The following is a 14,261-nucleotide window of genomic DNA, read 5'->3' as shown; positions in this document are numbered from 1 at the left end:
TTCTATCTATCTTCTTTTGTAGTCTCTGCCAATATCCTCAATGCTAGCACAATTTTCATAAAGGTTCTTTCGTGTAAGTTACTTAATGTAAAACTCAACTCCTGAGTAAAGGACTAGTTTACCTGGATGCCAGAGCCGGGTAGGCAAAAAATATTTAGTCCAAAGGCGTAACAGAAGACAAATCCTATTTCTATAAAATATTCCCCAGACAAAAGAAGTCTCATTGCAGATCCCTGGTTTTGAAAAGCAACCTTCTTAAAAATTGATTTTGGGTAAGAATCTGATTGAATATGCTTGAATTAAACTTTGGAGAGCCAAGAATATACAGGTATATTGATTAATAACTCCCAAATCTCAATCCTAAATGCCTATTTGTCATTGATTATGCACTTACGATAGCCCATGAGCTTCCTACTATGATTTCAAGTGCCATTTTAAAAGATTGGAATCTAAAAAATAGAAAATACAACCTAAGTCAGCATTTTCGTATGACTTACGTGATTCAGCAGAGAGAAGTCTGTGTTGAGACATCCTGAACTAAGTCCCCCATTTTTGCATTATTTCTCAAACTGTTATCACAGAATAAGCTTTTTATAACTTTCTCAACTTAAAAGGACCACAGAGATCTTGAAAAGAGGTTCCATGTACATCTTTGAATATTACTAAAAGGCTAAGGGGAAAAGGCCCATGAGAAAAGTTAAAAGCATCTTTTTACCTCATCTAGAAAAAGCTAAGGAGTAATTGAGCTAGTTGTGTAAGAAGTGGTAACTTTAAAGTGTGTCTTTACTAAAGGCATAAGATAATACTGCGGTATACTGATGATATAAAATAATTTTCTGGGGAAGTTTTGTTTTAAAAAAAAAAATAAGTGAGGGGCGCCTGGGTGGCGCAGTCGGTTAAGCGTCCGACTTCAGCCAGGTCACGATCTCGGCGGTCTGGGAGTTCGAGCCCCGCGTCAGGCTCTGGGCTGATGGCTCAGAGCCTGGAGCCTGTTTCCGATTCTGTGTCTCCCTCTCTCTCTGCCCCTCCCCCGTTCATGCTCTGTCTCTCTCTGTCCCAAAAATAAATAAACGTTGAAAAAAAAATTAAAAAAAAAAATAAGTGAAATCCATTAAGTCTAAAGTTATGAGGGACTTTTGGAGGGAATGGGTTAGTAACACACAACTCCAAAAAGGCTGATTTTTTAAAAAGTACTCTTTTTGTCAGGTGAAAGGGGTGATAACACCTCACAAGTTTCACGCCAAGACACCCAACTATTTCCAGGTTGGTTACCTGTTACTATAGCCCTCCATACCTCCCACCCCCAGACCCCGCTCCCCCCTCCAAGTTGCAGAGATACCCCTTGGAATGGGTAACACATTGGTAACCGGAAATTTCATGTTGATTGTGGGAGATGCCATTCATTCAACTCCCATTCATGAATCTCATTACCTTCCTTCTCCCTGGATAGTCTTGAAGCTTAAGCTATGAAGAGCAATGCCTGATGTCGTAAGGGAGGAAAAATATTGCTTCTTCCTACCCTACTTGGTTGTCAGCTGGGTCTCTGTAACAAAGATTAACAAAAGTACGCAACTGTGTTTGATTATAAGTTTTATGTAACGCGGGAGCCTTCATGAGGAAGTGAAGACACAAAGAAATAGTTAAGCTTGAGTGTTTTTATGCTAGATTTGATAAAGAGTAGAGAGTTGGGGGGAAAAATACGATAGGACAAGAAGGCTACGAGCTAAGAATAGTAAGCTGGGGAAGCTTCACACAGCCTGTTCATTCAGATTTCTTTCCGTGTCCCTTTATCTTCGGAGATAAGGATGTTCCTTTCCTCCGAATATAGACACTAGGGTCTTATGACCTGCTCCAGGGGACGGTCAGAAAGTCCTTCCTGCACCTGCTATATCTCAGATTCCTTCAGTTAAAAAATATTCACAGTGCCAAAGTGCCATATTTGGGGGTAAATTGTCCTGAACCCTATCACCAGCAAGTGGGGGGAAGTACACGTGAAAAAGAAAAGGGAAAAAGGGCATTGGTGTAAAGTGATCCCTCAATGTCATAGAAACCACAGCTGCCGCGCTGCTCTGTCTCCCCCGTCCTCACTGAGAAATGCAAAATGAGCCTCACCAGCTCTCTTGTCAGGAAGCCATTGCACTCAGCCACTCTGGGACCAGATGGACCCTGATTACGCACTCCATTAGATTATCTGGCTAGGATAACTGGTACTTTCGTCTGCCTTAAATTAAATAAAAATTAGAATCATGAAAATGGATTTTCAGTTTTAACCCCAAAGGGCTTAATAAGGGAAGGGGCACTCTAAACAGAAAGATTATCTCACAAAAAGGAGAACAACGATGCTATTATTTTAAGTGCATGAAATGGGGACTCGTTCAGGTATTGGGCAGCCTCCCATACATCAAACCTGAAATTTTTCAGATGTGTTGAAATCATGGACTATTTGCCAGTGTAGATAGCTCAGATGAGCATGTTCAGTTCACACTCATCACCTCAAACATGTGAGATACGTGTTCCGTGGGACTTAGGTTTCGCTACTTTGTAAACTATTTTGGAATCTTAACCCAAAGAATAGCTGAAGGTGAAGCCAGATTTTCATTATCAAACAAAATACTTACATGGATTTTCAATGAGTTTGGGTCCTGACCTTCAGACATTGTCTTGCTTTCCTACTCTTCTGTTCTAGTGGAAATGATCTGAATGCAGGTACCTTAGAGGAATTGGGGTTAAGGGATTGCATTTGAAGAAGGAGAAGAAGGGTGGATGTCCAGGTTGTTTAAGTTTAAAGTTTAAACAAATGTCAAAATATTAAATTAAGAAAGACTTTCATTAAAAGCTACGTACTTTTAAAGATATTAAAATGAGAAAGGCCTCGTTCCACTAAAGCCATCGACTAGTTATCGGAAAAACACACGACGCTATAGAACACCTAAAACTCCTGGATATAAATTGAAGATTTTTTAATAAATGGCTGAATTGGTAAGAAATAAGAAAACGCCCCAGAGGTCAAAGCAGGAACAGGAAACCAGATAGATAAGGGCACACCGGGTCTATCATGTGCTCCAGCACATGCTGGACTGATTCTCCCAGTGGCCTGGAATTTTGGTTTTAGTGGTGACCCCAAATCTACACTGTCAGTGAGTGATGAAATAGAACATGAAATTATGGCGGGGGTGGGGGGACCTCCAGCAAAGAAGATGAACCGGGGTGATGCCAGAGGAATTTATTCTAGAGATTTGCTTCATAAGCCAGCACTCACATAATTCCAGGGCCCAATTTCTACATGCTAAACGTTATTTTTCAAGCTGAGTGTTTAGTTTAAAGTGCCCCTGGTTGGTAATGGCCCCAGGCACTTATACGTGTCCAAATAAATGCTGTCTGGAAGACTGTCCTTCCATGCAGAAATCAAAAAACCTGCCGCAGATAAAACTCCACCAAATATGAGATTATGATTTTTTAAAAGTCCAAAATCATGCATAGATATAAAGTACCATGAGCAAGCCAACTGAAGTAATAAAGAATCAGACCGACAGAGATTTGAGACAGAGGAATTAGCATCAGAATGTAAAGTAAGATGTTTAACACGTCTATACACAGAGGAAAATGATAACATAAGAATGGAACAAGATACATCATGAATATCTGGGAAAAATAGAACTAACCAGAATTAGGAACGTAAACATGTTACGGGCAACGTAGACACATACATAGGAAAAATTACTGAATGGGAAGAAATCACCAAGAATGCAGCACAGAGAGTGAGAGAAGTGGAAAAATTATTCATATGCATGGGGATTAAAATGAGAAAGTTCAACAAATATCTATTTCGAGTTCTTTGAGAAGATAATAAAGGTAATAGAAGGGCACATGGGTGGCTCAGTCGGTTAAGCATCCGACTTCAGCTCAGGTCCTGATCTCAAAGGTTTGTGGATTCAAGCCCCGCAGTGCGCTCTGTGCTGACAGCGCAGAGCCTGGAGCCTGGAACCTGCTTCAGATTCTGTGTCTCCCTCTCTCTCTGCCCCTCCCCCTGCTCATGCTTTCTCTCTATCTGTCTCTCTCTCTCAAAAATAAATAAACATTAAAAAAAATTCTAAGGTAGCAGAGAGGCAGATAAATATACACCGAGAATTTTCCACTAGTAATCAAAAGCATGTATTCTCAGAATTAAGAAGCCCCCCAAAATCTCAAAAAGAGTAAGTCAAAGAAAATTCATATCTAAACACACTGGGTTAAATGCAGAAAATCAAAGAAAAAGAAATCTTAAAAATAGAGAAACAGAACATCAGCTATAGAGAAATTATAATAGACAACGGACTTTTCAGTAGCTCATGCGGAAGTCAGAAAATCAATGACTTCAAGTGTCGGAGACAAAAACTGCCAGCCTGGAATTATAGACAAAGAGAAACCACGTTTTAGAAAAGAGAGCAAGGAGGGCGCCTGGGTGAAGTGTCTGACTTCAGCTCAGGTCATGATCTCACGGTTCGTGGGTTGGAGCCCCGCAACGGGCTCTGGGCGGACAGCTCAGAGCCGGGAACCTGCTTTGGATTCTGTGTCTCCCTCTGTCTCTGCCCCTCCCCCACTCGCGCTCTGTCTACGTCTCAAAAATAAATAAACATTAGAAAAAAATTGAAAAAACAAATAAATAGGAGAGCAAGGAGCATCTGGGTGGCTCAGTGAGTTAAGTGTTTGGATTCTTGGTTTTGGCTCAGGTCGTGATCTTACGGTTCATGAGACCCAGCCCCACGTCGGGCTGTGTACTGACAGCACAGAACCTGCTTGGGATTCTCTCCCTCTGTCTCTCTGTCTCTCTGTCTCTCTCTCTCATCCTCCCCCACTCATTGAGCTCTCCCTCTGTCTCTCCCTCAAACTAAATAAACATTAAAAAATAAATAAATAGGGGCACCTGGGTGGCTCAGTCGGTTAAGCAGCCGACTTCAGCTCAGGTCATGATCTCGAAGTCTGTGAGTTCGAGCCCCGCATCGGGCTCTGTGCTGACAGCTCGGAGCCTGGAGCCTGTTTCAGATTCTGTGTCTCCCTCCCTCTGACCCTCCCCTGTTCACGCTCTGTCTCTCCCTGTCTCAAAAATAAATAAAACGTTAAAAAAATAAATAAATAAAATAAAAAATAAATAAATAAAACTGAGGGCACATTAAAAAAATAATAAATAAATAAATAAATAAATACGAGAGCACAGTGAAGACATTTGCAAACAAACAGAAATGGGATGAATGTGTTATCACCAACAAACTTTTACAGAAGCAATTTCTCAAAGATGCACCTGAGGAAGAAGGAAAATTATCCCAAGAGGAAGGTATTTCCCAAAAGAAAGAATGTGAAAAAAAGAAAGAAAGAAAGAAAGAAAGAAAGAAAGAAAGAAAAGCAAAGAAGAAAGAAAGAAAGAAAGAAAGATGTGAGTAAATCAAAACACGAAGCATTTAAAACAGTTGTATTTTACATCTTGAGTTTCTTTAAAAGATGTCCAAAGTACTCGACCACAGTGATATCTGTCAGCAGAAGGATGTTCAGAACGAAAGACTTTGTAAAGTTGCAGAGGAGGGCAGGAATTACGGATGGGACACTGCTGGGGGGGGCACACACCAAGCGGGGAGCGGGGTGTAAGTCCCTCCGGCGGGGAGGTGGGTTTCATCACCTGCATTGTTGAAATTGCCGCAGCGTGACGATAACGACACGCAACAGACTTTTAATCAGTTTTGCTACAGTTTTGAAGTTCTCTGCAGACAGTTCTCTCCCTTACTGCCTGTACCTGAGGCAGCGTGAGCTTAACACACCACTGCTTTATTTAAGAGATGCTATTTCAAGTGTAACTAGGAAAGAATTAGACGTAGATTATGCAATTATTATACAGGAGAGAGAAACAAAGCATAGCACATGGAAAAACGGTCACACGAAAGAGTTCGAGAAAGGAGGGGAAAATTGAAGAGCGTGAGGAATAGGGAAAATAGGGCGGTAAAAAAGACAAATAGGTTAATTATCGCTAAATAATAAATTAACTCATGGGTTGAACTGCCAACACACAGGAAACAGGAGAAGCAGAAGAACTCATTAAGTGACGTCCAGGGATGTCACCCATAAAACACCAGAGTCTGGGAAAGGACAGGTTTCCAACAAATAAAATGAAGACTGATCATGTCTTGAGAAATTCAGCAATCAATCACGATGTGTGGATCTTCTTTGAAATCTGATTCATACCCAGAAAGTAAAACTATTCTGAGACAAGCAGGGAAATTTGAGCCCTGACTAGACAATATTAAAGAATTGTTAGGGTCCGCCGTTGAGTGTTCGACCCTTGATTTCGGCTCAGGTTATGATTCCTAAATTTAAATTTTTAAATGAAAAAAAGAAAATGAGAATAAAAAAAAAGAAAATTATTTTTTTAATTGTTAATTTTTTACGTGTGATAATTATTTGTGGTTATGCTTTTGTGTATCTTTATTTTTATTTTTTTAATGTTTATTTTTGAGAGAGAGAGAGAGAGCGAGTGTGAGTGGGGGAGGGGCAGAGAAGCAGGCCCCAGGGTCTGAGCTGTCAGCACAGAGCCCAATGCGGGGCTCCAACTCCCGAGCTGTGAGATCATGACCTGAGCCGAAGTCAGACGCTTCACTGACTAAGCCACCAAGGTGCCCTGTGCATCCCTATTTTTAAAGATACAAACTGAGGGGCGCCTGGGTGACTCAGTTAAGCGGCCAAGTCTTGATTTTGGCTCGGATCACGATCTCATCTCATCCCAAGAGATGGAACCCTGGGGCTCGGCTCTGACATTGCTGAGCCTGCTTGGGATCCTCTCTCTCTGTCCCTCCCCAGCTTGCAAGCGTGCCCTCTCTTGCTCGCTCTCAAAATAAATAAATATTTTTTAAAAAGATATAAACAAATATTCATTACATGATATGATACTAGATTCAAATTAATCTGTGAGATGAAAAGGTAAGTGGTTGGGGCACTATGGAAGCAAGACTGGCTATGAGCTGATAATTGATGAAACCAGATCACGGATTTATGGGCATTTGTATACTATTCTATCCACTTTTGTGAATGTTTATAATTTTCCAAAAATAAAATTTAAGTGATTCCAAGCTAGACAGACCCGTAAAAAAAAAAAAAAAAAAAAGAAAACGAATTAATAAAAACAATAAACATATTTTCAGGTTAGATTCTTACAACTATGGTCTATTTACAGAAAACACATCTAAAATGGAAAGACATCTAAAGTTTGGAGTGGGGAGGGAAAATTCATATGATGCAAACAAAAATTTTAAGAGTTAATATAGTTAAATTTTTTAAAAGACAAAGCATAATTAAGTCCTCTTGATCTATATATCTAAGGAGAGTCGTTAAAAATGATCAAAAGTCGGGGCACCTGGGTGCTCAGTCGGTTGAACATCCGACTTCAGCTCAGTTTATGATCCCACGGTTTGTGAGTTTAAGCCCGTCATCAGGCTGTCTGCTGTCAGCAGAGAGCCCACTTGGGATCCTCTGTCCCCCGCCCCTCTCTCTGCCCCTTTCTTGCTGGTTCTCTAAATAAATAAATAAATAAATAAATAAATAATTTTTTAAAAAATGATTCAAGGTTAATGTATTCATTAGTAATATATCTGGGTTCTAAAATTCTACATATCTATTAATATCATTTCAATATTTTGGATAGGAACACTGTCAAGCATGTTACGGTCTAAAAAAAAATGAACTCCCAATTTCATATACTAAATGTGAATAGAAAAAAAGGAAGAAAAACAAGAAGGAAATCTATATAGAGTCTGTATAGATGGAGAACTTCAGAACTACGGGAACAGTTGACATTGATTGAATTCTACTATGTGGGTACTTTTCTGTGCACCCTACATGTAATAACTCATCTAATCCTCGCAACAAATGTGTAAATATGGTTATTATTGTAATTTTACAATTTGGAAAACTGAGGCAGAGAGAAGATCCATGATCTGTTTAAAATCTCACAGCTAGTAGTAAAGCATCATTACCTACCTGTAGTGTTGAGCATCCATTTTTATATCATTCATGATTTCTCTCTTTTTTTTTTCTTGTCTTCTTTTAGTTTTTAATTTATGGGAGTTATTTCTCTGTTATTGCTGGAATTTTCCTAATGAGAAGCGTTTACATAATCTATTCAGCCAAATGCAGACAGGGAAGATGTAATTCTACTACTGACCAGAATCCACATGATCCAGAGGACTCCATTTCTGATACGAACACAGTGACGCAGTTTTAGCCTGGTCTCTCCTATCATGGACTCAGAAGACGGACTGTTCCTACATGGCATTTTAATTTTTTGTCCTAGATTAAGACACCGTAAAAGACAGAATTATCATCAACACTACATCAAAACCTCAGTTACGGGCTGCTGAGCAGGGTACAACCAGAAACTGGAGTTGACCAAGTTGAAACCAGCCATCTTTATGGCCTCGGTGAGCAACTGGGACCCTAAGTACTGTTTGAATACTTTGAAGTCCATCCCAAAACAACATGGAAATCAGACAAGTGGGACCATCCAAAAACAGAAACATGAAATATCCCAGAGTTAATGATATATATTAGCTTTCTGTGCCCAACCTCATAAAAGTGTGATTTGTTTTGATCTAGGTAATAAAGAAGTTTCTAGCACAGGCCTGATGCATATTAAATGATCAATACGTGATAACCGGGACTCCTGGGTGACTTGGTCAGTTAAGCATCAGACTCTTGATTTCGGCTCAGGTCATGATCTCAGGGTCATGACATCGAGCCTCGCATCAGACTCCCCACTGACGGCGCGAGGTCTGCTTAGGATGCTCTCTCTCCCTCTCTCTCTCTCTCTCTCTGCCCCTCCCCCACTCACCTGGGAGCACATGCTCTCTCTCTCTCAAAAAAAATAAAATATGTGATAACCATATTGTATTCATATTGTATACTACCAAAAACGTTAGAATGGGGAAAATAATTTAATTCCCCCAAAAGGAGGCCAAAAAATTAAGGGAAGATTTTTCCTTAAACTTTACCATGACCCTACATGAAAAGACTGAATGTTGTAATGATTTCAGTTCTTCTCAAACTAATTTATAAGTTTGTTGCAATTTGTGACGGTCTTATGTGTCCACTTGACTGGGCCAAGTTTCTCATTGATTCTAATAAACACTAACGGAGGTATTGCTGTGATGTATTTTGCAGATGTGATCAAAGTTCACAATCAGTTGACTTTCAGTAAGGGAGATTATCCCAGATAATCTAGATGGGACCAATCCAATCAGTTGAAAGGCCTTAAGAGAAGAACTGAGCCTTCCCAGAAGAAGGAGAAGTTCCATCTGTGGACAGGAGCTTCGGGTCATGCCTGAGAGTTCTAGCCCACGCGTCCTGATGGCCTGCCCTATGAGTTTTGAACTTAGCCTCATCAGCCCTGACAATCAAGTAAGCCAACTCCTTGAAATACATTTCTTACTAGATATCTCCACTGGTTCGGTTTCTCAGGTTGAATCCTGATTGATACAGATTTTGGTACCAGGAGCGGTTGTAGAGGACACATCTACAAGGCCAACTTTTCTGAACTGCTTCTGGGTTTCCCAGAACTGGGTATCTAATCTAGTTAGGTTTTAAGCCACTATGAATCTGTTTCCGGTCATAAAGAGAGCACTAATAGTCATGGCATGATGTAGTTTTAGACATACAAGTGTCACCATTGGGCCCTCCTAATCAAATACTACATTAGTTTCCTAATGATCTTATAACAAACTGCCACAAATGGAGTGGCATTAAACAACAGGAACTTATTTTCTCAAAGTTATGAAGGCTAGAAGTCTGAAATCAAGGTGTTGGCGAGGTCATACTTGCTCTCTGAAAACTTGGTCTCGGGGAGGGTTCTTCCTTGCCTCTTCCTAGATTTTAGCAGTTGCTGGCGATTCTTAGCCTCCCTTGACTTGTAGACACATCACTCCAGTCTGTTCTTCTGGTGTCACATGATGTTCTCCCTTTGTGTCCGTGTCTCTATGTCCAAAGTCCCCTCTTAGTATAAGGAGACCAATCATGTTGGATTTAGGGTTGACCCTAATAAAGTCACATTAATAGGTTCCAGATGAGCATCAATTTTGGACGGGACAATACTCAGCCCAGTTGAAATACCTATAGGAGGTGAGGTTCTGGATTGCTGTGTATTTGTCAGTTCAGGATGTTTTACTTAACCTGAAGAGAATAATGGAATTGGCAGGCTGCTCCTGGAGCAGTACACACACACACACACACACACACACACACACACACACACATATATATATATTCTCACTGGAGAAAATAAGGGAGAAATAAGGATGACCTCAGGGCTTCAAATTCCCAGCTCAAAGTGCTGCATTAATGACCTGAAAGCTCTAATATCATCCCTGAAACAAACGCAAATCTCTTGCAGCCACAGAGCTGAGGTTTCTGATAACCAAACCCAGAGTCTCGTTCTGCAAGTGGCTGATTTACAACATAAATTGAATTCCTAACCCTGCAGGGTGTCTTCTGATAAAGTGAGGACACTCGTTGGGAATAAATGAAATCCTGAAAACTGGCATGGAGACGTATGGTCAGATCTCAATAAAGCTGGGGACACCTGACCCCTAGATCTGCCAAATCTTTGCCCTTAGAGGCTGCCCTTCCACCCCTGCTTAACGAGGGGTCCTATAATGGCAGCTGTTTCAGCAGGCCCCAAAAGGTAAAATACAAAATGTATGGAGAAGCATTACACTCCGAAAGAGACACATGGTTCCCCCAGCTTGTATAGAAACCTAGAAACCTAGATAATATGTGTGGAAATGGACCTTAAGGATGTAGGATCATGATAGAGGGAACATAAAGTTGGATCAAGCAGAATTTGTTGATATGGGTTGCCAGTTTGGTTGGTTAGCTGAAACACGAAGCCCACCCTAAAGAAGTTGAAATGCCAGAAGTGCCTTGGTGTGCTATAGAGGAAGGTATTCCAAAGCTTAGGCAAAGTATAATATTAGAGTGGATTTATCATGCGGATTTGTTCACCCAACATGGGAAGGTCCAGAAGACACATCTTTTACCATAACTTTGAGAATATATTTGTGAGAGCAGCCCAGCGTTCTAGAACTCTGTGGCTGCTTTGCTCTATGGGTCAGAAATTCCAGTGGGAGCTGCTACCCATGAACTGGGGACACTCAAATACAATGGAGATGATGGGACCCCAGGGTGGCAGGAGCCACATGGAGACATTGAGTTGCTAAAGACAAGATGGGTATGGTTACCATAACGGACAATGGAGCCAAAGCAGTGGTCAGAATAGTCTACCTCATGGATACTTGTGGTGTTGGCGGGTTGGTATCCCTAGAAAAGAAGTAGATGAACAATTTACCGAATTCTTACTTGATCTGCATGAGCGAAAGTGTTCTAATGAATTTTAAGCAACTTAATATTCAAGAGCAGTCATAATGGAAAATGCTACCGTTGCTTCATGATAATTTGGAGTCCGATGTTTTTTAGAGTAAAAAGCTGCCTAAAAGCTAATCCATCCAGGAGTATCTGGAATTTAAGCCCAAGGTAAATAAGCTTGAGGGTAGTAGAAAGAAATCCTTGGGCATAGGAGGCAGGAATTTTCCCAATGGAAAAGTCTTCAAAACCCTTTTCTCAGATTAGTTATCATGTCGAGACAAACAACTTCAGTCTCTACTCTGGGACTCTGTTTTTCTCTGTTGTATACTGAGTGAGCAGCCAATGTCTATCTTGCAATTCACAAATTCTCCCTTTGAGGGTGTCTTATTTTGTTGATTGAGGTTTTATTTCAACTCACGTATCTTTTTATTCCTGAGATTTTGATATCAATCTATACTTACTTTGTTTTTACCTGTATTTTCACTATAAATCCTTCTTTTTTTTAAAAAATAGAAGTCATTCTCTCACTTATTGTGTTAAAGATCCAAAAAAAATATAATTTAAAAGACACTGTTAGTTCTACAAAGTCAATTTAATCTGAAATGAATTCATGTTGCAAGCTTATTTTGTTGCCCGTTCTTAATATTAGATATTTTCAAATGTGTGTTAGTTATTCAGCATTATATAACAAGTTAACCCACCCCTTGTGGCTTAAAACACTGCACATTTATTATCTCACAGTTTCTGAGTCCCAGGAATCTGGGCACATCGTAGCTGGGTCCTCTACTTCAGGGTCTCTTATAGGCTCCAGTCAAGGTGTTGACCAGGCCATGGTCATGTCAAGGGGGCAGGATGCTGACTGGGCCACAATGCATTTCCAAGTTCATGTAATTGTTGGCAGGATTCAGCTCCTCGTGGCTACTGAGCTGAGAGCTTCAATTCTTTGCTGGCTGTTGACTGGAGACTGCCCTCAGTTCCTGGCCATGTGGGCCTTTCCAAGATGTCAGGTTGTTTCATCAGAGAGTGCAAGCCAACAAATCAAGGGTTGGCTTGAAGATGGAAGTCACAGACTGTTGTAACCTAATCAAGGATGTGATATCCTGTCACTTTTGTGGCATTCTCTTCACCTGTACCTAGAGCCAGCACATAATGAAGAGCAGATGATTTCACAAGAGTGTGAACACCAGGAGGCAGGGATCATTGGGCACCATGTTTGAGACTTCCTACTACAAGGAGGTTTTGAAATTTTGCCAGCTTCCTCTAGGTGAGAGCTGTTTTGCTTCCCCTTTCATTTCTTTTGCTTTCTCTCTCCTTACCCCAACTCTTGCCTTGGCTTTTACCTGTCTAGAAGTTTTCCTAGAATATTTTCCTGCCCCACCTCCAAGCCCCATCCCATAGTGTAGTGGGATATCATAGATTGTTCTCAAGCCTGCAGATAATTTAAGACAATTTGTGACCTTGGGACGAGGTCCATATGTCTTTGATGGATACCAGTTCACAGGCCAGAGCCCCAGGTGGAAAAGAGTCATAGAATTTTTTCAAGACGAAAGGGGCCCCACCCTGGCACAAAATCCCAAAAGTTTGCCTTGCTGTCATCCCCTCTCTACATCGAATATCTGATCTCTGTGATCATATTCCCACTCTCCTCACGCCTACAGCGCACTTCTAGACACTGACCCCAGCAAGGTCATGAATGCAGCCTTGCAGTCAGCATTTCCATTCTATGTTTGGTCCACAGAAATAGTTCGCTTGTTTTTGAGCCTAGCTATGTGGTTCATTTATTTTATTAGAACATGTTATCTGCTATAGCTTCCCCCCTACCCTTTCTGGACAGATACATCAATGTGTGAAAATACTGGATCACCGTGATCCAAATTCTCGTCAGCCTATGGTCTCTACTGCTAAAAAAACGGCTGGAAAAAGCTGTAGAAAATAATCAGAAAAAGAAAAAAGGAAAGGAAAGGACAAGGAGGGGAGAAGAAAGGAAAGAAAGAAAGAAGAGAAGAGAAGAGAAAGGAAAAGAAAAGAAAAGAGAAAAGAAAATGGAAAACAGGAGAAGGGAAGAAAAAAGAAAAGAGGAGTTTACCCTCTTGTTGTAAATGAAATTGAAGCAGTGGAAGAAAAGACTTCCTCAAAGAAGCATTGAAAACCCCCTTTCCACTGGGCTTCCTTTCATCAGATCTCCTTTTCATTTATCACTTTTGCTAGAGGTAGTTCAGAAGACAGAGGTACCGGGAGAACTTACAGCTCAAATGCATGTTTCAGATTTCTGTAATTGAACGTTGCGGTGTACTGAAAAAGGAAAGAAGAAAACTGTATACGCAAAACAGCAGAAAGAAGGGAAGGAAAAGATTGAATGTGTCAACAAAAGAGACCCCGTGCAAAGCCCAGATGGTCTCAGGCCCACCATGAAATTCTGTAATTGAGTCCTGATGGGAATGCCCATGGAGGGTTCAATAGGCCACTAAAGGGGCATGTCCGCCCATACATCGACACAAAGGAACTGGACCTCTGGGGAGACGGCACACAGGGCTGTAAGGGAGTGAGGGGTCTGTGAGGAGGGTGAAGTTTCACTGAGGGGAGATATTGGTCCCCAGAGACCTGGCAGGGGCTTCTAGGACCACCCTTGAACGTGCTGCCACCGTTGGGCTCTTAAGACTTCCTGCAAAGATAAATTCTCTTGCAATCTTCAGCACAAACCAGGATTCCACGCGCCCAAACACAACAAAGGCAAAAAGAACACTTTTGATGGACTTCTAGTTTTTATTTTATTAGGAAATTTAGACAGGATTATGCAATGACTAAGAACACACAAGAAAAAAGGGGGAAAAAACTATGCAAGAAGACGAGAAAAAGTGGGCAAAGACAGAACTGAAAGACAGTGGATA

At 40.9% G+C, this 14,261-nt stretch overlaps 1 protein-coding gene across 9 annotated transcripts in view; it reads left to right on the top strand.

Annotated features, from left to right (window-relative positions):
- LOC106972303 (thiamine transporter 2-like) overlaps positions 1-11,891 on the top strand; it is a 44,667-nt gene extending 32,776 nt beyond the window's left edge. For 5 of the 9 annotated variants that reach the window (XM_027048691.2, XM_015069222.3, XM_053215897.1 and 2 more), the window contains one exon: positions 8,069-8,638. In XM_027048691.2, the coding sequence (XP_026904492.1) occupies positions 8,069-8,242 (174 nt within the window). In that variant the 3' untranslated portion in view covers positions 8,243-8,638. Of the gene's footprint in view, positions 1-8,068; positions 8,639-9,177 lie in introns of those variants that run through there. The other 4 variants (XR_008295595.1, XR_003417000.2, XM_053215899.1 and 1 more) reach the window with 4 other exon arrangements.
- Positions 11,892-14,261: the final 2,370 nt, after the last annotated feature.

This window comes from Acinonyx jubatus, chromosome C1, assembly GCF_027475565.1.
Source record: "Acinonyx jubatus isolate Ajub_Pintada_27869175 chromosome C1, VMU_Ajub_asm_v1.0, whole genome shotgun sequence".
Lineage (NCBI taxonomy): Eukaryota > Metazoa > Chordata > Mammalia > Carnivora > Felidae > Acinonyx > Acinonyx jubatus.
Note: the sequence above shows the minus strand (reverse complement) of the source record. Positions and strands in the feature narration are given on the sequence as shown.